This window comes from Zea mays, chromosome 1, assembly GCF_902167145.1.
Source record: "Zea mays cultivar B73 chromosome 1, Zm-B73-REFERENCE-NAM-5.0, whole genome shotgun sequence".
Lineage (NCBI taxonomy): Eukaryota > Viridiplantae > Streptophyta > Magnoliopsida > Poales > Poaceae > Zea > Zea mays.
Genome location: NC_050096.1, coordinates 267,907,833 through 267,934,194, shown reverse-complemented (window position 1 = coordinate 267,934,194; position 26,362 = coordinate 267,907,833). Strand labels below are relative to the sequence as shown.

General features: G+C 43.3%; 1 protein-coding gene across 2 annotated transcripts in view; it reads left to right on the top strand.

The window, feature by feature from the left end:
* The first annotated feature begins 12,538 nt into the window (after positions 1–12,538).
* Positions 12,539–26,362, top strand: part of LOC103643822 (calcineurin-binding protein 1) — a 44,061-nt gene continuing 30,237 nt past the window's right edge. Inside the window, exons 1-14 of one of the 2 annotated variants that reach the window (XM_020546868.2) lie at positions 12,539–12,860; positions 13,183–13,273; positions 13,371–13,445; positions 16,233–16,352; positions 16,426–16,466; positions 17,930–18,141; positions 18,251–20,169; positions 23,848–24,072; positions 24,569–24,716; positions 24,852–24,968; positions 25,184–25,383; positions 25,491–25,726; positions 25,823–26,033; positions 26,119–26,274. In XM_020546868.2, the coding sequence (XP_020402457.1) occupies positions 13,271–13,273; positions 13,371–13,445; positions 16,233–16,352; positions 16,426–16,466; positions 17,930–18,141; positions 18,251–20,169; positions 23,848–24,072; positions 24,569–24,716; positions 24,852–24,968; positions 25,184–25,383; positions 25,491–25,726; positions 25,823–26,033; positions 26,119–26,274 (3,663 nt within the window). In that variant the 5' untranslated portion in view covers positions 12,539–12,860; positions 13,183–13,270. Of the gene's footprint in view, positions 12,861–13,182; positions 13,274–13,370; positions 13,446–16,232; positions 16,353–16,425; positions 16,494–17,929; positions 18,142–18,250; positions 20,170–23,847; positions 24,073–24,568; positions 24,717–24,851; positions 24,969–25,183; positions 25,384–25,490; positions 25,727–25,822; positions 26,034–26,118; positions 26,275–26,362 lie in introns of both variants that reach the window. The other variant, XM_023301358.2, reaches the window with a different exon arrangement.

Genomic DNA, 26,362 nt, shown 5'->3' with positions numbered 1-26,362 from the left:
TGTTGTTCATCAAACACCAAAACTCAATTAGCCAAATGGTCCGGGGTCCATTTTCCTTACACCAGCTCGGGCAGGCTTCGCGGAGAAGCAACCTTGGCCAGATCGCCTCGCCAACCGACCGTATCGCAGGAGCATTCAATGCAAGGATCGCCTGACATCTTATCCTGACGCACGTTCCTCAGTCGACAGGGCCGAAGTGACCGCAGTCATTTTGCCCCTCCACTGACTGACTTGATAGGAAAACAGCGCCGCCTGCCCTGCTCCGACTGCTGTGCCACCCGCCATGGTGAGGCTGACAGCAGCCGAGTCCAGCCTCAGGCGCCATAGGAAGCTCCGCCTCGCCCGACCCCAGGGCTCGGACTCAACCTCGACCTCGGAAGACGGTCTCCGCCTCGCCCGACCCCAGGGCTTGGACTCAACCTCGACCTCAGACGACGGACTCCGCCTCGCCCGACCCCAGGGCTCGGACTCAACTTCGATCTCGGAGGAGTCACCGCCTCGCCCGACCTTGGGCTTGGACCGACCACGTTACAGGGGGGCCCATCATTACCCTACCCCTAGCTAGCTCAAGCTACGAGGAACAAGACCGGCGTCCCATCTGGCTCGCCCCGATAAACAAGTAATGATGGCACCCCGCGTGCTCCCATGACGACGGCGGTTCTCAGCCCCTTACGGAAGCAAGGAGACGTCAGCAAGGACCCGACAGCCCCGATAGCTGTGCTTCTACAGGGCTCAAGCGCTCCTCCGACGGCCACGGCATCACATGAACAGGGCACCAACACCTCTCCGACAGCCACGTCGGCATATACATAGGGCTCTGGCTCCTCTCTGCTAGACACGTTAGCACATTGCTACACTCCCTATTGTACACCTGGACCCTCTCCTTACATCTATAAAAGGAAGGTCCAGGGCCCTCGTACGGAAGGTGGCCGCGCGGGAGGACAGGCTGACAAATAGGCTCTCTCTCTCTCTCTCCCTCGTGAACGCTTGTAACCCCCTACTGCAAGCGCATCCGCCCTGGGCGCAGGATAACACGAGCCGCGGCTTTTCCCCCTTGTGTTCCATCTCGCGCCGACCCATCTGGGCTGGGACACGCAGCAACAATTTACTCGTCGGTCTAGGGACCCCCCGGGGTCGAAACGCCGACAATTGCTATATCACCTGACCATTCCATTTCAAATGTTTTTCTTGTAGATTCTTTAGATTACAACTTGCTTTTAGTTTCACAATTATGTAAAATGGGTTACAACTGTCTTTTTATGGATACAGGTGTTACTGTCTTTAGAAGAAGTGATGATTCAGTAGCATTTAAGGGAGTGTTAGAGGGTCAGCTATACTTAGTAGATTTTGATAGAGCTGAACTCGACACTTGCTTAATTGCTAAGACTAACATGGGTTGGCTCTGGCATCGCCGACTAGCACATGTTGGAATGAAGAATCTTCATAAGCTTCTAAAGGGAGAACACATTTTGGGACTAACAAATGTTCATTTTGAGAAAGATAGGATTTGTAGCGCATGTCAGGCAGGGAAGCAAGTTGGTGTTCATCATCCACACAAGAACATCATGACGACCGACAGGCCACTCGAGCTCCTACACATGGACCTATTCGGCCCGTTTGCTTACATAAGCATCGGCGGGAGTAAGTACTGTCTAGTTATTGTGGATGATTATTCTCGCTTCACTTGGGTGTTCTTTTTGCAGGAAAAATCTCATATCCAAGAGACCTTAAAGGGATTCTTGAGACGAGCTCAAAACGAGTTCGGCTTAAGGATCAAGAAAATAAGAAGCGACAATGGAACGGAGTTCAAGAACTCTCAAATAGAAGGCTTCCTTGAGGAGGAGGGCATCAAGCATGAGTTCTCCTCTCCCTACACGCCACAACAAAATGGTGTAGTGGATAGGAAGAATGGAACACTATTGGACATGACAAGAACCATGCTTGATGAGTACAAAACTTCGGATCGGTTTTGGGCCGAGGCGGTCAACACCGCCTGCTACACCATCAACCGGTTGTATCTACACCGAATCCTCAAGAAGACATCATACGAACTCCTAACCGGTAAAAAGCGCAATGTTTCATATTTTAGAGTCTTTGGTAGCAAATGCTTTATTCTTGTTCAAAGAGGTAGAAAATCCAAATTTGCTCCTAAGACTGTAGAAGGCTTTTTACTAGGATATGATTCAAACATAAGGGCATATAGAGTTTTTAACAAGTCCTCTGGACAAGTTGAAGTTTCTTGTGACAATGTGTTTGATGAGACTAACGGCTCTCAAGTAGAGCAAGTTGATCTTGATGAGATAGGTTATGAAGAGGCTCCGTGCGTCGCGCTAAGAAACATGTCCATTGGGGATGTGTGTCCTAAGGAATCCGAAGAGCCATCACATGCACAAGATCAACCATCTTCCTCAATACAAGCATCTCCACCAACTCAAGATGAGGATGAGGCTCAAAATGATGAAGGAATAGATCAAGAAGTTGAGCCACCTCAAGTGGAGAGCAATGATCAAGGGGGAGATGCCCATGATCAAGATGAGGAAGATGAACAAGTTCCAAGACCGCCACACCCAAGAGTCCACCAAGCAATCCAATGAGATCACCCTGTGAACACCATCCTCGGCGATATTCAAAAGGGGGTAACTACTCGATCTCGTGTTGCTCATTTTTGTGAACATTACTCTTTTGTTTCCTCTATTGAGCCACACAGGGTAGAGGAAGCACTACAAGATTCAGATTAGGTGGTGGCAATGCAAGAGGAGCTCAACAACTTCACTAGGAATGAGGTATGGCATTTAGTTCCACGTCCTAACCAAAATGTTGTAGGAACCAAGTGGCTTTTCCGCAACAAGCAAGATGAGCATGGTGTGGTGACAAGGAACAAAGCCCGACTTGTGGCCAAGGGATATTCACAAGTCGAAGGTTTGGATTTCGGTGAAACCTATGCACCCGTAGCTAGGCTTGAGTCAATTCGCATTTTACTTGCCTATGCTACTTACCATGGCTTTAAGCTTTACCAAATGGATGTGAAAAGTGCCTTCCTCAATGGACCAATCAAGGAGGAGGTCTATGTTGAGCAACCTCCCGGCTTTGAAGATAGTGAGTACCCTAACTATGTTTACAAACTCTCTAAGGCGCTTTATGGGATCAAGCAAGCCCCAAGAGCATGGTATGAATGCCTAAGAGATTTTCTTATCACTAATGGCTTCAAAGTCGGAAAGGCCGATCCTACACTCTTTACCAAAACACTTGAAAATGATTTGTTTGTATGCCAAATTTATGTTGATGATATCATATTTGGGTCTACTAACGAATCTACTTGTGAAGAGTTTAATAGGATCATGACACAAAAATTCGAGATGTCTATGATGGGGGAGTTGAAATACTTCTTAGGATTTCAAGTGAAGCAACTCCAAGAGGGCACCTTCATTAGCCAAACAAAGTACATTCAAGACATTCTAAACAAGTTTGGGATGAAGGATGCCAAGCCCATCAAGACACCCATGGGAACTAATGGGCATCTCGACCTCGACACGGGAGGTAAATCCATAGATCAAAAAGTATATCGGTCGATGATAGGCTCTTTACTCTACTTATGTGCATCTCGACCGGATATTATGCTTTTCGTATGCATGTGTGCAAGATTCCAAGCCGACCCTAAGGAAGCTCACCTTACGGCCGTAAAACGAATCTTGAGATATTTAGTTTATACTCCTAAGTTTGGGCTTTGGTACCCTCGGGGATCCACATTTGATTTAATTGGTTATTCGGATGCCGATTGGGCGAGGTGTAAAATTAATAGAAAGAGCACATCGGGGACTTGTCAGTTCTTGGGAAGGTCTCTGGTGTCTTGGGCTTCAAAGAAGCAAAATTCCGTAGCTTTTTCTACCGCCGAAGCCGAGTATATTGTCGCAGGCCATTGTTGCGCGTAATTACTTTGGATGAGGCAAACCCTTAGGGACTATGGTTACAAATTAACCAAAGTTCCTCTTCTATGTGATAATGAGAGTGCAATCCATATGGCGGATAATCCCGTTGAGCATAGCCGCACTAAACACATAGCCATTCAGTATCATTTCTTAAGGGATCACCAACAAAAAGGGGATATCGAGATTGCATATATTAACACTAAGGAACAATTAGCCGATATCTTTACCAAGCCACTAGATGAACAAACTTTTAACAAACTTAGGCATGAGCTAAATATTCTTGATTCTAGGAATTTCTTTTGATGTTTTGCACACATAGCTCACTAATATACCTTTGATCATATCTCTTTTATAAGCTATGACTAATGTGTTTTTCAAGTGTATTTCAAACCAAGTCATAGATTGAAAGGGATTTGGAGTCTTCGGCGAAGACAAAGGCTGCCACTCCACTCCATCGAATCACTCACCCTTCGCCATCGCTTCGAGCAACTCTCCAACTTTGGTATAATCTTCACTCATATTTTGTTCACCAAAGGGGGAGAAATCAGTGAAAGGGCTTATATTTCACTCAAGTATCCGTTTTTGGCGATTCATGCCAAAGGGGGAGAAAGTATTAGCCCAAGGCAAAAGGACCGCACCACCACCTAATTTTATTTTAAAATAAAGATTCTCAAATTGATATCTTATTGTGTTCAAAAGGGGGAGAAAGTAGTATCTTCGAAAATTGCAAAACCCTCTTGAACACTTGTCACACCCGGGTTTCGGGGCACCAAGACCCAGGTGCGAACATAATCACCAGGTGTGCTAGAACCAAGTCTCACACATATGATGAATCATGGCACAGGATCGAATGTCACATCTTTACTACATAACAAGAGTTCTATACAAAATAAATAAATAAATACATTATAAGGAGACAACGGTCCAGCAACCCAAAGTTGACTGGGAGACGACGACCTAGACCTCTCACGAACTCGCACAGCATCCTCCATGCGCCTTATCCTGTGGTACCTGTTCTTGACCTGTGGGGGGTGTGAGACAACAAGAGTGAGCTCACATACGTTCATCGCTCAACAAGTTGTGGGGAATAATGTGCATGAACTCGCCAAAGGTGGGAGCTCACGTGAAGTGTAAGGCTTACCAAAGAGGATGGTTAGAGCTGAGCATTGCTTTTAAAGTTGGTCAAAATTTTATTATCAATTACTAAGTATAAGTAAATACCAACCCAATTAAGTAGTAGAACAAAAGTAACAACATCACCTGCGATGCAATGCATATGACAAATTGAATTTAAGTTCCATAAATTAATCATGTGAGGGTTCGAGCTGCTCATGACCGTGAGCACGGCTGATATACCAGTTTTACACTCTGCAGAGGTTGCACATCTTTACCCACAAGTCATGTTACCCATCTGCCAAGAGATCGCGACTTCCCATACACCTCTACCGAGGAGGCGAGGCAGGGTAACACTACGAGGCCTTTACAAAGTTCCACTAGCTTCAGAAAACCCGCTACAGTTATAGGAAGCTCCAATGCAGGGATCCCTCGCATGATCGCCATCGCAGCAAAATCATCCCAAGGGCCTCCCTACACTGACCACTCCCCTACTGCCCTTGCCCCTTTCGGGTAAGGTAGTCTTCCACTAGCTTTCCTAATTAATCAGCCAAGGGTGTCACATTAAACCCTTGTGGTAGCACTGTTTTACCGGGTGGTCGCTCCATGTTCCAATTAACATAATGATCTTGTCATGAACAGTAATAATAAACAGATAATAAAAGTATGATCATGAATAATGTATCTTCATACCCAAAACCACATAAAAGCACTAGCAAGTACTACCCAAAAAGTTCAGTGGTAAACAAGGTACAAAGATAGACAAACTGGGGTAACCTATTGGGTCCCATCAAAATTAACCTATGCAGATCATTATGATTAATCAGAACATGGTTGGGTAAAAAGAGGTGATCAAGAGCACAACTTGCCTGGGACTTGAGATTCCAGGTACCAACTTGCTCTTCAGATGACACGTGTCCTCACTGCTAAACGTATCAATACAGACAAACATGGTATAGGCAAAAATTAACATTACACCAAACATAAGAATAAACTACGTGATAATAATCTACGCGAAGCTACGAGATCGTAGGAACAAGAATTGCTAAATTCGGAGTTACGGTTATGAAGTTATGGTTTTCCGAAAATCCACGTGGTTAAATATAGAATAGACTAAGTGCAACATTTTAACCTATATTTTATGACAAAACAAAATTACCAGATTATAATACTTATAATTGTGGGACTAATGCAACTAAAATGGATCAAAACGGGGTTACGATTATTGGGTTATGAATTTCTGAGTTACTTAGCACCTAGAATAGATTAATTCAAATGAACAATTTTAATTCAAGTTTCATGGTTAAACAAAGGTACTAGGTGATAAACAATATTAATACAAAATTATTGCAACTGGAATGGCTCAATTTGGAGTTATAATGAATTTACTATGAATTTCACAAGTTTCTAGAATCAATTTTGTATTAAAAACCACATTATGTAATTAATTATCCATTTTCATTATTCTCTGGACCAAGCACTAATTACGGAGAACTCCGGGGGCAAATCCAGAATTTTTCCCCAGACTCAAATTTACCCCGCGTGGATGGCGGGTTGATTCACCTATTCTCCGGGGGTTCTTTTGTAAGAAACGCGGCCGAAAGGGTATCCGTTGATACCGACCGTTGGATCTTCATTAGGCGGCCCCGATTAAAGTATCCGCGATTGACCCGAATCCCACAGATCCCAGATCGACGGCTAGGGATTCACGCAGCGCGATCCACGACCGGCCCTAGGATTAAATCTCAACGGCCCACGTTTTCCATGGACCCAGCGCTAGATCTCCACCGCCCAAACCTAGATCTACGGTCCTGGCACCTCCTCCTACCTCCAACGCTAACAAAGAGCGACACCCAGGTGACCACCACGGCGAAGGACGCCGGTGAGCACCCAACCCGGCGCATACGCGGATCTACGTGTCGTTGGACGGGTGCTAATCGAAATCGAGGGTACGGCGGACACAGGGGAGGGCTTATTACCGGAATTGGCGATGAGGCATGAGGAGGAGCCGCGCCACGGTGAGAAGCGGAAGGACGGCGCGCACACTGCTCCGATGAGCAATTCACCGAGAACCGCTTGACCGCGAGCATGTTGGCGAGGAGGCACAGACGGGGACGACGTCGGACTCGAATTCGCCCACGGCGTTCAGCTACCCGTCTGCGCGCGTTCTTAGCAAAGCCAGACATGGGCGGCGGATCCACTCTCCCTCGTGGTTCTCTCTTTCCCGGCGACGAGGGTCCCCTGGTGGCGGTCGACTTATATGCGCGCGGGGCGAGCATCCGATGAAAGGGGGATCTGGCGAACGAACTCCAGGAATCGCGGGAGCTACAGGCGGAGTCGTTGCAACAGACGCGCGTGACACGTAAGCGACGAGTCCGACACCGGGGCCCCACATAGCGGTGTCTCCCTACCAGTGCGTGAGGTAGACGGCCCAGGACGCCCGCGCTTGAGTCTGTTGTGAAGTTCCCGGCCATGGAATCCCTGTTGCGAACGCGAGCGTGGTGAGGAGAACGTGTTGAGCACATGGGCCCACGCACCAGTGTGACAGCGGGGGAATACACGCTCGCGCAGGAGCGCACCTGGCGAGGGGGGCCGGGCCAATCATCTACAGGGTGCGCGTGGTGGGGAGCTAAATGGCCCGAAGAAGAAATTTGGCCCAAGTCGAGGCTGCCAGGCTTATTCCTTTTGTTTTTTTATTGTTAGATTCAAATCCAAACTCAAATTTGATTCGAGTTTAACTCAAATTTCGAAAATGCATCATATCAGTACTTCACATGTGTTTGCAAATTATTTCATTTATCTTTACTGTATTTATTTATTTGTTAATATTTTAACTTCATGGTTAAGGGGGAAATAAATGGCTTAATTAAAATTTTCTTTCCATTTTCTTTTATCTTCTATTTCTATTTCCAATTTTCCTAATTTTGGGCTTGTCTCACAATTGAAATTCCAATACAAAATGCAAAAGCTTTATCATAAAGCTCACATTTTTTGTATTTATTTATTTTGCTATTTAGCTAACTTAATTCCATTTAATTGAACATTCAAAAGCAGAGGAGATCAAATAACATCCACAGGTTTCAAAAATCCCTAAACACTAGCTTAAATATTTTTTTTCTTGCTACTAATTTTGGGCTTTACAACACTAAGAGGAGGATTTCACTAAGGGGGAGTTTTGTTTAGTCAAAGGAAGAGCATTTGAAACAGGGGACAAAATTTCAAATCTTGAAAATGCTTCTCAAAATCTTATTCATTTACCTTTGACTATTTGCAAAAGGACTTTGAAAAGAATTTACAAAAGAATTTGCAAAAACAAAACATGTGGTGCAAGCGTTGTCCAAAATGTTAAAAATAAAGAAACAATCCATGCATATCTTATGATAATACTTATTGGTTCAATTCTAAGTAACCTTTGCACTTACATTATGCAAACTAGTTCAATTATGTACTTCTATACTTGCTTTGGTTTGTGTTGGCATCAATCACCAAAAAGGGGGAGATTGAAAGGGAAATAGGCTTACACCTTTTCCTAAATTAATTTTGGTGGTTGAATTGCCCAACACAAATAATTGGACTAACTAGTTTGCTCTAGTCTATAAGTTCTACAGGTGCCAAAGGTTCACAATAAGCCAATAAAAAAACCAAGAAAGAGTTCAAACAAAGAGAGCAAAAGACAACCGAAAGGCACCCTGGTCTGGCGGTGCACCACCGGACAGTGTCCGGTGCACCACCGGACAGTGTCCGGTGCACCAGGGAACTCGAAGCTGAACTTGCCACCTTCGGGAAAATGGGAGGTTGCTCCGCTATAATTCACCGGACTGTCCGGTGAAGCACCGGACAGTGTCCGGTGTGCCAGCGGAGCAACGGCTACTTCGCGCCAACGATCGACTGCAAACGAATTCAATGCACTACAGTGCGCGCCAGAGTCAGAGCAGCGCCAGACGGCGCACCGGACAGTCTACAGGACCTGTCCGGTGCACCACCGGACAGCCCAGGGGCCCCACCAGTCAGAGCTCCAACGGTCAGAACCCAACGACCGACTGACGTGGCTGGCGCACCGGACTGTACGGTGCGCCATGCGACATCAGCCTTCCAACGGCCACTTTTGGTGGTTGGGGCTATAAATACCCCAACCACCCCACATTCAATGGCATCCAAGTTTTCCACCTTCAACACATTACAAGAGCTATAGCATTCAATTCTAGACACAACCAAAGAGATCAAATCCTCTCCCAAGTCCGGAATCACTCCAAATCAAATAGTGACTAGAGAGAGTGACATTTGTGTTCATTTGAGCTCTTGCGCTTGGATTGCTTCTTTTCTTTCTCATTCTTCTTGTGATCAACTCAATTGTAACCGAGGCAAGAGACACCAATTGTGTGGTGGTCCTTGCGGGGACTTTGTGTCCCGTTTGATTGAGAAGAGAAGCTCACTTGGTCTAAGTGACCGTTTGAGAGAGGGAAAGGGTTGAAAGAGACCCGGTCTTTGTGACCACCTCAACGGGGAGTAGGTTTGCAAGAACCGAACCTCGGTAAAACAAATCCTTGTGTCTCACACTTTATTTGCTTACGATTTGTTTTTTCGCCCTCTCTCCCGGACTCGTTTATATTTCTAACGCTAACCCGGCTTATAGTTGTGCTTAAGTTTATAAATTTCAGATTCGCCCTATTCACCCCCCTCTAGGCGACTTTCAGATACATTTTCCATGGAAAGTGCAAAATAAATAGTGAGTCACATACCCTCGTGTACTTAGCTCCCTTCCTAGGCTCCCAATCAACCCTAAGTGGCACTCCACATCCCTTAACATTGGGACCATAAGTGTGGCAATTGGAGCATTTCACTGCAGCCCTTTTTGAGGCTCTGGACTCAACATGAGGTTCTCCTTGCACTCTCACTCGCTTCTTCTTTGGTCTTCCAGACTGGGCATGATAAAATGGAGGATCCACATCAGACAAGTCTGTGCTTGACCATTGTCTCTTGTCTGGCACAAGCATAATCATACCTCATATGTGGCTACATATTTCTCCCTAGTGAAGAATAATGACATAGTTTTCTGGCTTGTGTTTGAACTCATGAATAGCAGCCACTCCATGTGAGCATGGCACTCCAGTAACACCCCACTTGTAGCATCCACATTTGTGATTGTTGAGATCAACAACATATTGACTGTCTCCACTTGTGACTTGCCATATCCCATGCCTAGCACAGACGGCCCTACAATATGAAGCATTTTTCTTCTCAAACTCAAGCTTTTTCTGATAATTTGGAGTTATGAACCATGTGTCCTTCTTTGCATCATCTATTTTAATATTAATAGACTCCATCAACTTAGTCCTAATGTGCTCCACCATCGTGCACACAGGTTCTTCTCTTGCCTCCAAAATCCAAGAATTGTATGACTCACTAATGTTATTAACGACCAAGTCAGTTTTAGCATGGGGGCTGAACCTATGCCTTGACCAATGCTTACTATCAATGTCAAACAACCATTTCCATGCTCTAGTGTTTTCTTTCTTAATATCATCCATAGCTTGTTTGAAATCAAACTCCTTGTACGCATAGGCAGCCCTATCCATTAGCTCTTTTAGTCGGGGACCCTTGAACCCAGCCTTTGAAAAGTTAGCATACAAGTGCCTCAAACAATATATATGCTCTACATGTGGGAAAATGGCCCTAACACCGTCTTTTAGACCCTGCATAAAGCAAAGAAAGAATCACACATAAAGCAAAGAAAGAATCACACATAAATTGTAGACTTTTGTCGGATGGTACTCACCACCAATCTTCTGCACTGCGTATCTCTTTGCTCTATAGGCTTTGGTAAGTGAGATCCCCACCTGTGTGTCCCTAAGGACGGTGTCCCTAAGGGACTTAACTCGCCAATCTTTCTCACTTCTGAAAAAATGCTCATACTCTGTGCCAATCCAGTTAGCATCCATTTGCTTCACCGTGTGACTTTTCCCACAAGTGTGGTCCTTTACATACTTCTTGATGTTGAAGGAACGACCATCTGGAAGTCTAGAGGCATATATATACCAAGCACAGTCTACAATTTTGCACTTTGCTGAAACTTGCACAGGATCATTCTTAGGTCTCATAACTTCTCTACCCTCACAGATGATCAAATTCTTTAGTGCTGCTCTAAATTGCTTCAAATCGGTAAAAACTGTTCCAACATCCATAATTGGGTGTCTCATGGTTGAATTGTCAAACCTCACATAATCTACCCCGAGAGACCGATGCACATATATACCCTCACCATCAAAATTTATGGGACTGTGAACACCTTCATTAACCTCATCCGACAAATAAACCCTTTTATCAATTTCATTTATCAATTGTCCTGTATGATCCTTTTGAATTTGTTTCAAATCACTGTTATTATTTATAACATATAAATCTCCATCATCTTCTTCAGTTTCCCATGCGACATATTCTTCATCATCTTCCCATACATCCCTTTCTTCACCTTCCCATACATCACCATCTCCTTCTTCAGTTCCCAAAATGAACAATTTGCACACCTTAAGGCCCTCATGGTCCTTCATCAACTGTTGTACATGTTCTGCACTATCCATCAAAACAAGACCTTGTGGTGCCGTATGGCCAGGTTTTAAATAGTACAAGGTGGCATTTCCTTCGTAGCCATGGTACACAAGATTTTCCTGCATTATAAACCAATCAACCCCTTGTGGCTACATAAATCTCATGTAACCAACCCTTCCACCAGAATAACCATCTACACTACCATCAAATTTCACTCCAACACGCACTTGAAACTCCATACAAAGGATCTGCGTAGTCCCAAAAATATGCATGAAACAATATTCAGTTTTCTGTTCCGAGATGGTACCGAAATTGAATGGACAGTAGCACTGAAGCTCCATACGAAGGAAATACCTGTGGTCTAGGTGATGACAGATTGTCGTCGTCCTCAGATCCAGCAGCCGCCATTGTGAACGGTTAGGGGAGAACGAGTTAAAGAGGATAAAGTAGAAGAAAATGCATTGACACAGGGTCAAGGTGAGGAATATGACTCCAGGGAGCCAGTTCGAGCCGATGGGACGTGGGTCCAAGGACCTTAGCCCTCACTGATGCGTCATGGCTCCATTGCAGGGAGCTCACGCCCTCGCCCTCGCAGCCATCCGCTAGCACAGGGACCAAGCCTTCGCGCCGGGATCACGCCTCCGCGCCGGGGAGCTTCGCCTCCTCTAGAAATCATCCTCGCTGATGGGTTGCGGCGTTGGGGGCTCGCGCCCAGGCAGCCCGCTTACGCGTTGGGATCGTCGTTAACCCGCCTCGAGGGCCATTAGCAAGAGCGCCAGTGATGTTGCACGGTGGCAGCGTCGAGGGGCGTGGGCGCCAGCGCCGCCAGGAGCCAAGCTTAATGAGTTTTAGATGAGCCAAAGATGAAGCCGTGTGTCTGCTATAGATTTAGACCACCTAATTTGGAGGGAGGAGTTTGGCATAATAAAAGTTGTAAGTGGGTATTTGAAAACACCCCAAACTTGTAAGTGGGTTTATGCAGTTTTCCCTAAAAGTAAATGCCAGGAGTAGGGAGCGCAGACCGGTCCGGTCATCTCGTGGCCTACGGCCCCCACTTGATTGCACCAACTCCAGGCCCGCCGCGCTTCGAGCAGCGCTTCCTTCACCCCGTGGCCTACAGCCCACAGTCCGCTCGGCCCGTCGCCGCGCTCGCTCCTCTGGTCGGTGGACGTCACCGTGGCGACGACTGGGCGACTGCCGACGGCCGCTGCTGCCGCCCTAGACCAGGTGGCCAGCTCTTGTCCGGGACCGTTGCTGGCGACGAGAATCCAATAGGTATGCCCACCCCTTCCCTTCTCTTCCTGCAACCGAGCACCCAAACCCTAACTGAAGTTATTTCCAGCAGCGACCGTCGCCTGGAAATTTTAGTGGGCATCAAAATGAACTAACAAACTAATTTTGCAAAAGTAGAGCGGCATGTATACAATTAATCCATCTTCAAAAAGCACTAACAGAATCAAGAGCAGAGTGCATATCATGTTTTGGAAATTAAAGACCATAAGTTCAGGTTCCAATCCCCAGAAAACACTAGAAAAAAGTATTTTTTAACCAGACAACTGCTCACCTAATTAAACTATGAGTTTCCATTTTCCACCAGGTGGCCAGCTCGTGTGCAAGTTCAGCGAACTCCCGGAGCCCTCGTCGCCGTCGATCCTTCCGCGGCTCTATCCGCTGGGCCGTCGACCATGGTGAACCACACTTTCACACTCCGTCCCTGCACACGTCTTGCTCCCTGTTCGAATTCGTCGCTGCTTTTCGTCTTACCCCTTTATCGTTCGCTCGCAGTTCTCCATCGCGGCCATCAACGAGAGCGACTCCGGTGGCCAATGGGAGCCGCTTGCGCCCACCAAAGAAGCTCAGGTGGGTATCCTTCTCCTCCCTGGTTTCTTATCGCTCTGAACTTGCCATCGCCTGGAAATTTTAGTGGTCTGTTTCTTCATCTTCTGGGTTGTCATGAGCTAGGGCTTACGATTTGTGGAAAGCAACGTGTTGGGTCAATCGTGTCTCATCTGACGAAACTATTTTGTAATTGCTCTGTCAAGCCAAAAGCCATCGTCGAGAGATCATGCTGTGCATCACAATCGTCCCCCCTGTTATTCGGTGTACAGGATAGAGTAAAATCCAGAAAATTTCAAGACTAAAATCCACACTTAAGCTGGCATGACCTTTTAACTTAGGTACAACGCCAAGAACAATGCCGCTCATCTATCAGTACTGCATGTTGGACCAACACTGGTAATTTTAGATATTGAAGTGTATAGTTCTTAGTTCTCACTAGTCGTTTGAACTGCAGTTTCTATTGGTAGACATAGGTGGGCATGAAGGTGATTAGTTCTTTAAGATTTAAGATGCTAATCTTTATGTTGAGTTATACTGTGATTAAAATGAAGATAAACATATAGTAGTGTGGTCTGTGGTGTCAGGATTTGTTTTCATAAAAATTCTTTCTGCATGCTTAGGTCTGTTTGTTAAGGTATATGCTAGTGTAAAAGATGGTGCTCTCAGACATATCCATGATTCAAAATTAAATTAGTGGTTGTGACGAAGAATTTTGAGCTGGGAAGGCAGTGTCCACAGGCAATTGCTTAGAGCCCTGCCCTGCTGTGTATCCTTAAAATTGACATGAATTTAGGACCCTTGTGATTTATACATCTATGCCAAATTGCCAAGTGCTACTTTTCTCTATGTGGAAGGAGATACATGCATGGAAAGTTTTGCGCGAGCCTTGAGTGTATCACAGACTATCACAGCTGAGAGGGATATCTGAAGGATATATCATGATTCATGATTAAGTTAATGTGAAGATCTGACTAAAATTGTGCTTGCAGTAAACAAAACAGTTCTGGTTGGGAACCACAGATCTCTTAGGAACATTGTATTCTGATCTGACTAAAATTGTGCTTGAAATGAACAAAACAGTTATTGGCAACCTCAGATGCTTAGATATATTAGGAACAAATGTATTCCGATCTGACTAAAACCGTGCTTGCAGTGAGCAAAACAGTTCTTGTTGGGAACCTCAGATCTCTTAGGAACAAATGTGATCTGATCTGACTAATATTGTGCTTGTAGTGATAAAAAAGCTCTTGTTGGGAACATCAGATATCTTAATTTTTTTGAAAAATGCAGGAGAGCTGCGCATATTTATAGATAAGATAGAAGAAAGGGTCTAACAAGAGAGGTACAGGTTAGGGACACCTGCACCCACACGCACGCACTATCAACTGAAACAAAAACTGCAGATTACAATACAATAAAGAACATACTCTACCCTACCTCCCTAAGAGCATCAGCTAGGCCCAAAACTCCTAGTTGGTTAGCTCCAGCCAACACCCAGTAGGAAGATTCTTTTAGGATGCTGCACTTCATCTTTCCAATGGAGGGTGAATCTTTATCAAAGACAACCCGGTTCCTCTGAAGCCAAAGACACCAAGCCCCTAGGATGACAGCGCTGTTAAGGCCCTTCTTCATGTCTTTGTGACTCCCTCTGTTCGTAAGGCGTCGCCTAGGCGTCGCCTAGGCGACGCCTAGGCGTCCGGGCGGTGGTCTAACGCCTAGGCGCCTTGCCCGCCTACCTCGCCTAGGCGTCGCCTAGGCGCCGCCTAGGCGTCCAGGCGGTGGTCCAACGCCTTGGACCGCCTTACCGCTGACTCCTAGAGCACACTTCCCTCTACCAATCTGCAAAGGAGGAAACCTCCGCCCGGAGTGAGATGCCCTAATCTGAAAGGAGACAAGATGATGTACCAAAACTGTCTAGCAAAGACACAAGATGTACCCCCAATAATATCTTTGTTCTTAAACCTTAACTTGTGTAAAATTAATTGATCTCATGTGACTATTGATATTTTAGGGGGTATTATTGGTGGAAAATGGAAACTCATAGTTTAATTAGGTGAGCAGTTGTCTGGTTAAAAAAATACTTTTTTTCTAGTGTTTTCTGGGGATTGGAACCTGAACTTATGGTCTTTAATTTCCAAAACATGATATGCACTCTGCTCTTGATTCTGTTAGTGCTTTTTGAAGATGGATTAATTGTATACATGCCGCTCTACTTTTGCAAAATTAGTTTGTTAGTTCATTTTGATGCCATGGCGTGGCGTGGCATGAAAATGAACTAGTTTCTAAATTTTCAAAATTGGAGTGCCATACTTCTAATTAGCCTGAAGAAGGATTAATTGTAACCCTTTGAAGAATGGAGCATTTCTACTTTCCTTGAACACCTTTCTGTATCTTTTTGTCTATATCAATTATTGGGTGGGGTAGGGGTGTATCCAAAGTAACACCTAACCACAACACGTTGATCTAATTTCTGTAGCTTTTGTCTATATCAATTATTGGGAGTCCTATCACATGAGAGGAGAATCCACGTACATATTATTGTTGCTGAGTTATTTTTTTGACATATTGGTTCTTTTTTCATGAATTTATTGGATGAAGTGTTGATCTATTGGGTGCAAGTTATTAAGGTTAACTGCAATTTAGATAAGTATGGGTTAATATAAGAAAATGCTGAATAGCGAGTAGTATCTGATTTATATGTTCTGATATTTCGTTTCTTGTGGCAAGAGTGAAATTTTCAGTGTTGAATGTTCTTAATGCTTGTCTCATTGTCATTGTATTACTGAGATTACCTTTTGATGCTGCCAGGAATTTGCGCTCTCTCAGAAGTACCATGAGGGACTCCTCAAGTTGCAACAAAAAGACTATGCAAAAGCTCGTGAACTTCTCGAGGATGTTTTAAAGGACCCACTAATATCAAATGTTCAGGCAATGCCACTTTTATTTCTTTTGCATTTTCTTTTGTTATCATATTTGTAACAGCAATTAGTTTACTCAACAGGCTGATAACATTGGCAGTGATCAGCATTTGCTGCAGCTAAGGTTCTTCTCTCATCCTTTTTATTAATGGTAAAGATGTATATAGTTGGTTGTTATTTTAAATGGGCATAGAGTACTGAAGAAACATAAAAATGGAAGACCATTCACAGAACAATTTAATTGCATAAAACTGTGTTGCCTCTAAATTTTATGGCACGAGATATTATAGATTTCTTGCTATAAGTGACTTCGGAAGACCAATTTTGCCCTGTAAGTGATCGTAATTTGAATATCCATGTTCTAGGTTCATAATCTGAACTACTAGAAATGCAAAATAAGGCAATGGTGTAGCACTATACAAGAAAGACTGCTCATTTTGTTTGAAAACATATCCCTTTTCTGGTAGTTATGAACCTATGGTTCTAATATGTCATAACACCATCATAAGCTTATTGTGCCTGTAATATGCTTTAGTTTTATTCTACAAGTGCATATTGTTATAAAATATGAGGACACTATGCCCAAATATATACACTTATATAAGATAGAGAATGTCTAAAACAAAGATTATATATGAGACATAATACAACAAGGACACATGCATAGGGAGTTAAGGACCTAACACCCCCAAACTCAAGGTGGATCATACACACTGAGTTTAGAGAGATAAAAGCTATACTGAGCTCGGGTCTGCGCCTTTGTGAAGAAATCAACCAACTGAAGCTTTGAAGGCAATCATATCATCCTGAACCTGTGCACTTATGTAATAGGCATCAATACCTATTTGTTTAGTAAGCTCATGCTTGACCAGATCACGAGCAATACTAATAGTGTAGAAATCGAAACACCAAAATCCTCAAGCAACCACCGTAACCAAGTAACCTATGTAGTCACAAGAGCCATATGTTATGACCGGCATTAAGTATAGCCGCAGAAATAAGCGCCCAAGTAATTTAGATAAGGGCGCAGCAGTCTTAGTAGATTAAGTTAGTTATTCAGCAGATTAAGTTAGTTAGCAGATTAAGTTCGTTAGCAAATCTCCTATTTGCTAGGAACTGACTCGCTGTTCAAGGGGGTGCTATATATTGCCCGTGTATTCAATGAGAAAGAGAACAGAAAAGAAATGTATCCAATCTTCGCTTTCTCCTACCTATCTGTCTTCTCCTAACTCTTCCCCGTGCGCCAGCACGGGACCTCCTCACCGCCACCCAATCAAGCAGAGACCGCTGGTATTCCACTCTTACAATCTGAGGAGCCAGCCAGTCTCTACCACCATAGCACACAAGTCAGCCTCTGCACTCAAACGAGAAACTACTATCTGCTTCTTAGTCTTCCAAGCAAGAGGGAATCACCAAGAAAAACATAATAGGCAGAAAGAGATCAACGATCCGACAAACAATTACTCACTTGGCTGGCATTGACGGTTGAGTAAGATATGTGGCATATTGATCCTATGTCTGAGTAATCTTATGTGTGTAACATTAGCTTCTACTGATAAACTACTGACACACTTTTCAACTGCACAGGTTTTTGACATTGAAAAATCTTGCATCTGTTTTCCTTCAACAAGGTTTTGAGTTCTACGATAATGCTCTTCACTGTTACCTACAAGCTGTAGAGCTTGATTCAAATGATTCAGTTGTCTGGAATCATCTGGGAACACTTTCTTGTTCAATGGGTTTGCTGAGCGTATCAAGATGGGCATTTGAGCAAGGGCTTGTATGCAGCCCAAACAACTGTACGGTAGTCTTTTTACTCATTATAGTTGAAACAGTTCATTTATCACACTTGTGATACCTATTTTGGTTTCTTAATTCTTATACAATTATTACTTATGTCTTCTATAGGGAACTGCATGGAGAAATTGTTGGAGGTGCTTATATCAATTCGTGATGAAGTCGCATGCCTTTCTGTAGCAAATTTAATACTTAATAGTTGGCCATCACATCATCGTGCTTTACATGTGAAGAAGACCATTGAATGTGCTGAACCGGTACCTTTTGCACCTCGTGGTATTGACATACTTGAACCCAAGCATGCAAAACTCATCTTTTCGAATAAAAGAAAATCCGTTGATGATGAAATCTGTCAAGAAATAGGGACAAAGAAGAGTAAACACAGTGCTACATTGCAATTGAATGAAGCAAAATGGTTGGCCCTTTTAGATGGTATCCTAAGCTTAATAAGTGCAAACACCGAGAAGGCTGGTGAATATAATTGCTCAAATACTGTTGATAGGTGTTCAATCAGTGAGGGTAGTGCCAAGGGGCTTGCTTATAACATTATAGACGTTGTCATATCTACAGATACATTGAAAAGTGTGGAAACTGCTGGTGGAAATGGAAATGATTCTCACCATGGTGAGATTCTGCCATATGATTGCAAAGCTACAGTTAAAGAGAAAGATGGTAATTCAGATAGGGAACATCCCCATGAAAGACGGAGCACACGCCTTGAGAGGCTGCGAAGTCGCAAATCTGGAAAAGATGAAAATGGATCTGATGGTAAAGATATATCCCATGCTATGACCCAGTTTCTAGAATCATTTATTCTAAAAGGACCAAGCCCTGTAGAAAAGGCTTATTGTTCTGGAAATGCCGATGCTTCAAATCCTGATACTCATAACTATACATCCAACGAGGAGGCAAATGATCTTAAGCAATTTCTATGCAAGATATCCAAGAATTTTGGCCCTCATCACATTGGTTATATGTTACTTGAGGAGATGGCTCATCTCAAAGTGCCATTCCAAGATTATTTTGTCAAGTTAATTGAACTGGACAAACTTACTAGAGGCTGGGCTGAAGACAGATCTGCATCGTGCAATTTATTTCTAGCTGAACTGTACTATGATCGGGCTTTGTGTTCTGGAAGTCCACCAACATCTTCTGAGCTGTCTGATTCATCTTACCATCTTTGTAAGATCATTGAATCAGTAGCTCTGGAACTGCCATTCAACATATCTGTTAGAGAAATACATTCCACCAACTTGGATACGGAAAGTAGCAGGACAGGTGAATCTTCAAGTGAATTAATCGAGAGAAGTCATGAAAATGGTCACATCAACATGCTTAATGACCAAAAGTCCAAACATGATTCTTCTTCAAACATGAATTGTGCATTCTGGATTCGCTTCTTCTGGCTGAGTGGTTGCCTGTCCCTTTCATCAGACTGCAAAGAGAAAGCTTATAAGGAGTTCAATATTGCCCTGTCAATACTAAAAAATAGCAACAAAACTAAAAGCTATGGAGAGGTCATTCTTCTACCTCACACCAAACTTGTAAAATCACTTACAACTGACAGGATTCTTCGTGAAATCAACTTGATCAGGCTTGAATCTCTACTTTGGAATAATGATGAGAATATCAACAAAATAACTCATACAGAGTTCATGCAGTTGCTACCTCCACTTTTGCTTTCCACCAAAGATGCCTACGTTGGAAATGCATATGGTCCACAAAGAGAAAGCGAGAATGTTATTTCACTTGAGTTGTCTGCCTTGGATGTCTTAATATCTGCATGTGAAAAAGCAAAACCAATGAACATCCAGGTATATCTTGACTCCCATCGAAGAAAAATTCAAGTTCTAACTGTGGCAGCCGGCATGGTTGGATCTGTCACACCCCTGAAAGCGAAAGGTTCAAGCAATGTGGAATTTGTGGAAGCAATGAACAGGAACCGGCTAGAAAATGTTGTGGAAGCAGTCAAAGATGTGTCTCGAAATGCCAGTAAAGCAAAAGACATAATCGATCAATGCGATAATTCCGTGAGTTGGATATTACTTTTTCCTCAGATCTCCTTCACCACCCTCTTAACTCAATAACTCAACTCTTTTTATTCTTGGCACAATAGGTACCAAGTATCACTATTGTGTTAATTCATAAGTATATCAGTCAAGGTTATCAAGTCGATAAGTCGAGTCGAGTCGACAAGGTACCGACTTGGTGACTAGTCGATAAGTCAGTCGACTAGTCGTCGACTTACCAATATAGTGGCTGTTTTGCCTATATAATGGCTTCATATAGACAATATAGCATTTACATATGAAGAAAGAGGATGTTTGACCTCATTTGAAGCCTGAAATTGAACAAAATTGAAATAAACAGCAAGTCTTACCTCATTTGAAGCCTCAAACTGAACCAAATCAGCCACATAAGTGATAAGTCATAAACTCATAAGTCATAACAGCCATATAGTTCAAATTGGAAAACAAATAGCAAGAAAATATAGTTCAAACTTGAAAGGAAAAAAGCTCCATTAGATACTAGATACCCTAAATATCTCCCAAATCAAGATCATCCATTGCATTTTCTTCACCACCAGCACCAGCTTGAGTTGGACTGTTATGTGGGGATTCACCAAAGTCATCCACTTCTTCATCATCATTAGGCATGTACTCTTCATCATCTTGTTCATTGCCCTCATTGCCTTGCTCTTCCTCTTCCATAATTCTCTCCTCCTATGTAGCAGCAACTTGACAACACCTTGAATAAACAGACTCATATCGGGCTCTTCTTGGGAAGTTGTGACCTTGAAGTGAACTAGAAGCACCGATTGCATCACCCACATGAGCCCATGCAAGATCATCCCGTTCTCTAACTGTTTCATTTTAATTGTCTACCCACTCATTGTCCCATTGGAAATTCTCTAAAATTAAAGGGTTACCAATATTTCCCTCCTCACGCAATCTTGCTGCACAGGAGGGGCAGCCGGCTGTAGAGGAGGGGCGGCCGGCGGCGTGCTGCAGAGGAGGGGCGGCCGGCTGTAGAGGAGGGGCGGCCAGCGGCGTGCTACAGAGGAGGGGCGGCTGGCTGTAGAGGAGGGGCGGCCAGCTCTGTGCTGCAGAGGAGGGGCGGCCGACTGCAGAGGAGGGGCGGCTTCAGGTAAGTTAGGGTTTAGGTTTTGTAATGGGCCTTTGGACTGGTTGGACCGAACTGGGGACAAGTCGGCCGACTTGCTAGCCCTAGTCGACTTAGATATTTCAGTCGTGGGCAAGTCGAGCGACTTGCTAGAAAAGTCGAGTCGGTCCCCCAAGTCGGCCTCTCAAGACCGACTGGACGACTAGTCGACGACTTGAAAACAGGGATATTAGTATCAATGTGCCTCATGCAAAAATATATCATATGAGTATAGAATGAGATTGAAACTTCTTTTTTGCGGTTGATTAGTATTTTCCGTGAATGTGACCATGCTTATCGGCAACGACTAATATGTAAGCAGTCATTAGGTGCAATCGTGCAAGCAGGTTTTTTAGTCCGTTAGGTCTAGATCTAACCATATGCCATATTTAACATTTAAATCCTCCCACCACCACCTCGTGTAGCTTTATAAAAAAGCTCCTAACAAACCACAATTACACATACGGTTGGATGTAGATCTAACGGACCAAGAGAGCTGCTTGCACGCTTATACCTAATGACTACTTGCATATTAGTCATTGCCATGCTTATCAAGGCGTCCATTAAGCGTCGCCTTAGCGTCGCTTTAGCGCTAAGGCGTGCTCACAGGGCAAGACGTCTAGCTCGCCTTCCGCCGTGGCGTAAGGCGTCCGCCGCGGCACAATGCGTCCGCTGCGGCGTAAGGCGTCGGCGGGGCGACACTTAAGGGATAGGTAGGGTTTTGAAGGGTGACGGCTGGAAACAGAAGAGGGTTTGACCTGTGTCTGTGTGGCAGCTGCAGCAGCTGCCTCCTTTCTCGTCGGCGCGCAGTGCTCCGGCCATCGGAGGTGGGAGACTGCGGTGGAAGAACCGAGGGAGAGAGAGAGGAGAGCTGTGGGGGGAGGGAGAGAGAGGGGACTGAAGAGAGATGCAGCGTGAGGGACAGATAGAGGCTGGCGGCTGCTACTAGGTTGCTGCCGGCTGTGACCTAAAACTATGTTTTGGGCTGAGCTGGGCCGAGTTGGGCTGGACTCACTTGTTGTGAGGTTCTTTCTTTCCTTTTTTTTTCTGCTTCTACTAGACTGAAATTGGACATATTAGACCTTATAAAAGTGCTAGCTTTCTTATTAACTTTAAATTAGTGATATATAAATAATGTTTGATCTAATTTTTTATATTTATCTATATAACTAAGGCGTCACCTCGCCTTACGCTTTATCGCCTAAAATATAAAAAGGGGGTCGGTCGCCTTATGTCGCCTTACCGCCTTAATAACTATGAATGTGACAAAGTCAGAACTTCAAAACTTTGGCACGTTTAGCAGCTTTTGTATCTTTGACCACTCATATATTTAGGAACATCTAGATTGGCTGTGGTAAAAAGAGTTATTTTCTTTTTCCCGGTAAAAAGGGTTCTTTTAGAATCTATTCTTAGTTTATAATCTTTAGTGTTTGTAAACATATTGTGGTATACTACTGGTTGAGCGAACCTGTAGCTGAATGAGTGCAAAGAGGTGTGGTAAATTCGCCCTCTCCAAGAGGCTCTGAATTGCCAATTAAGTGGTTTACGATAATTCTCCTTGCCTTCATTGAAAATTCTGTGCTCTTAATAACTGAACAAACTAGAAACAGAAACAAACTGATAGGTGGCTGAATGATAATTCTATTTCGATTCTGGCCCTGGAAGTGTTCTGTAAAGTTGACAGAAGAAGTGTTAAATCCCGAACTGTTGCAGAGGCTCTTGAGGACATAGCTTGGGTTAGGGACATCAGGTCGCCACTCTCTCTTGTTGGTATTCAGCAATATCTAGTTTTGTGGGATTTTTTGGAGGAGGTAGCCCTGAATGATGATGAAGATAAGCACGAATGGAGGCATGAGGCCTCTGGCTGTTTCTCTCCTGCTTCCTGCTACAAGATCTTATTTATGGGCTCCATCACGTTTGAGCGATGTTTCTTTGGTTGGCCATGAGGGAGAAATGTTGGACTGCGGATAGGCTGCACAAGAATGGTCTAAACCAAATGACTAACAAATTAAAGTAGGCAATAGATAACTTGGAGTCTTGGACTGGATCAGGCCGTGGTTTCTGCTGTCTTTTCTGGTCCCCTGTGCACCTGCTCCTCCTTGTGTGTATAATTGTATATTCCTTCCCCATGAAAGCATCCACAACAACCCGTATCTTGGAGACTCCAAATTAAGCAAAGTGAAACTGTCTTACGTTTTTTACTGAACGGAGTAGATTACTGATGGGGTAAAAACACAAAGCTCTATACTTGCTTATTCCATGTAATTGGTTAAACTGCATTGTCTATTAACCATTGTAGAAAAGATTGAACCAGCATCGACATAATCAGTAGTCAGGAATTCCTTTTTTAGTACTATCTATTGTCCATGTCTCTGCTCATACTTTCATTTGTGTGAGAATTGCTCCGAGACATTGCATGTTCTAATTAAAGCCACTATGTGAAATTCCATATATCTCTACCACCTGTATCTGTTTTCTTCACTGTATCATTTTCTCTTAACACTTACTCTAGTCATAGGTTGATTTACATAATTACATATCTGCAGGATGGGCAAGATGGCTGGAGCCCACTAATGTCTATCGTTGGTGATATTCAATCATTGCTCTTGACAATCATGTGTGCTGCTGTCAAGATAATACTATCGAGAAAACTCTCATGCTCTGGAACCTCCTATCAGGTTGACCACTTGGAATGTTCCTGTCTCATAGATGCAGCCATTGCATTTTGCAAGCTCCAGCACCTTGATCCTACAATATCCATCAAAACTCAGGTATGTGCCAGTGCCACCTTCATATTGGGCAAAGTTACAGAGCTCCTTTTTTTTTTTCTTTTTTTTTCCCGAACATGCTCGAGAGCTATGCATCTTTGTATTATAGAGAGAAAAAGGAGAAAACAATCCCCATACAAAGCAACCTCTTTACCTCACCTAGGAGATGAGAGAAGGTGGCAATAAAGCGCAAAAATGAACCACTTAATATACATGTAAATAATGATCCTCCTTACTAACTAAAAAACACTCACAAAACTAGTCTTTTACCCATAATTTCTCTTGTACTGCAATATTTGTAGTAACAAGACCGTAGCCTTAAGATAGTACTCTCAAATAATTATCCAGTGGTGTCACTCGTACAACAAATTTTGTATCATAATGCTAATTCCGGGTTGAAGATTACAAGGTTCGGATCTTAAAATTTGTGCTCCTTATAAGAAATGGAGGGAGTGTTGCCTTTCCTATTTGATGTTCAATCATTCATTCCCCAATGCAGGTTGACTTAATTGTTGCAGTCCATGATTTGCTTGCTGAGTATGGGCTCTGTTGTGCTGGAAGAGATGGTGAAGGGGAGGAAGGGATGTTCCTAAAGTTCGCAATCAAACATCTCATGGCTCTAGATGTGAAACTAAAATCTCAACTCAGTATGTTTTTCTTACTGAAGTACTGAACTCTTGTTTGAGAGTTTTTTTCTTACTAATATGTGTTATGATAGACATGTTTTATGTTTCCTTGCCAATTAATAGCTAGCATTTATTGTTTTTTTATGTCTTGTATAGATTCAAATGGGATGGAAGAAGATGCAGTTCCAAAAGACGTCAGAGCAGAAGACAGTGTGGCCGATGAACCATCGGTTAGTGACAATAAGCAGAACTCCGATGATGAGGAAGAATCGGGTAAAACTGGATTTGCAGTGACTATTTTAATAATATTCAACTGCTTTGTTTTTATTTTGTGCTGAAAATAATGTATAACCTGAAATAATACTGTCTTGCTATTTCTCTTTTGAATTATCATATGGTAAATTCTTGGTTCTGTAGTGAAAGTAAAGCAATGAACTCTATAGCATTTAATTGGTATCTATTTTCTGATAAATGTCCTGTTCATGCAGAGTTAGATGAGATTCAGTCATGTCTTGATAGTGCCTTGGACCAGGCTTTTTTCTGCCTGTATGGTTTGAAGATCAACCCAGATTCTTGCAGTGAAGATGATCTCGCTGTACATAAAAATACAAGCCGCGGTGATTATCAAACCAAAGAACAGTGTGCTGATGTGTTTCAATATGTCCTGCCATATGCAAAAGCTCTATCTGTGAGTAATTTCTAATGACAACCTTTGTGTTTCCTACTTTCAGTTAGTTATTGACTCAAAGCATCAAATATGTCTAATGCCTTCCCCATTCTTAATTTGTGTTTTAGAAAACTGGCTTGGTTAAATTACGGAGAGTGCTGCGGGCTATACGTAAACACTTTCCGCAGCCACCTTATGACTTATTTGTTAACAACCCTATTGATAATTTCTTGGATGGACCTGACTCATGTGAAAAAATACTCTCTGAAATTTGTGAAAGCAATGAATCTAGGGAAGCTATCCTGAATGTATTGTTCCCAGGTGAAAGAGGCTATGAAGCATTCAAAAAACTCTCCACTGCCAGGTTGGCTTGTGCATTACACCTAGAATCCCTTCTCTATGATTTAACACAAAACTATCGGTGTCTATACCTAACTACTTGTTTAATTGTTTGGTGCAGCTCTGAGCCTTATTCAGATGTTTATGAGAACTTATATTATTTCATAGCTCAAGCCGAAGATATTAGTGCCACCGACAAGCATACAGGTTTTGTTTTGAAAAAGGAAGGAGAAGAATTCGTTGAACAGAGTGCCAATATTTTCAAGTATGATTTGTTGTACAATCCATTGCGGTTTGAAAGCTGGCAGAAGCTTTCCAATCTTTATGATGAGGTGGTATCTTTTACCTCTACCAATTAACTGGATCTGTTTTCTTATATCAATCAATTCTGTTGCATAACCAGTGTTATTATGACAGGAAGTTGATCTGTTGCTCAATGATGGTAGTAAACATATAAGCATCTTGGATTGGCGAACAAACACGGATTTAATCAGAAGGGTTGAGATGGGCCGTCGACATAGTCGACGCTGCCTATTGATGAGTTCACTACTGGCCAAAACTGCCCCTGAGCAGGTGAATTCCTAGTCTTCTATGTATCATGCATTCATGCTGCCTTTTTCTGCCAATCAGCTAGTTACCTTTTCATTATTTTTGAACTTGC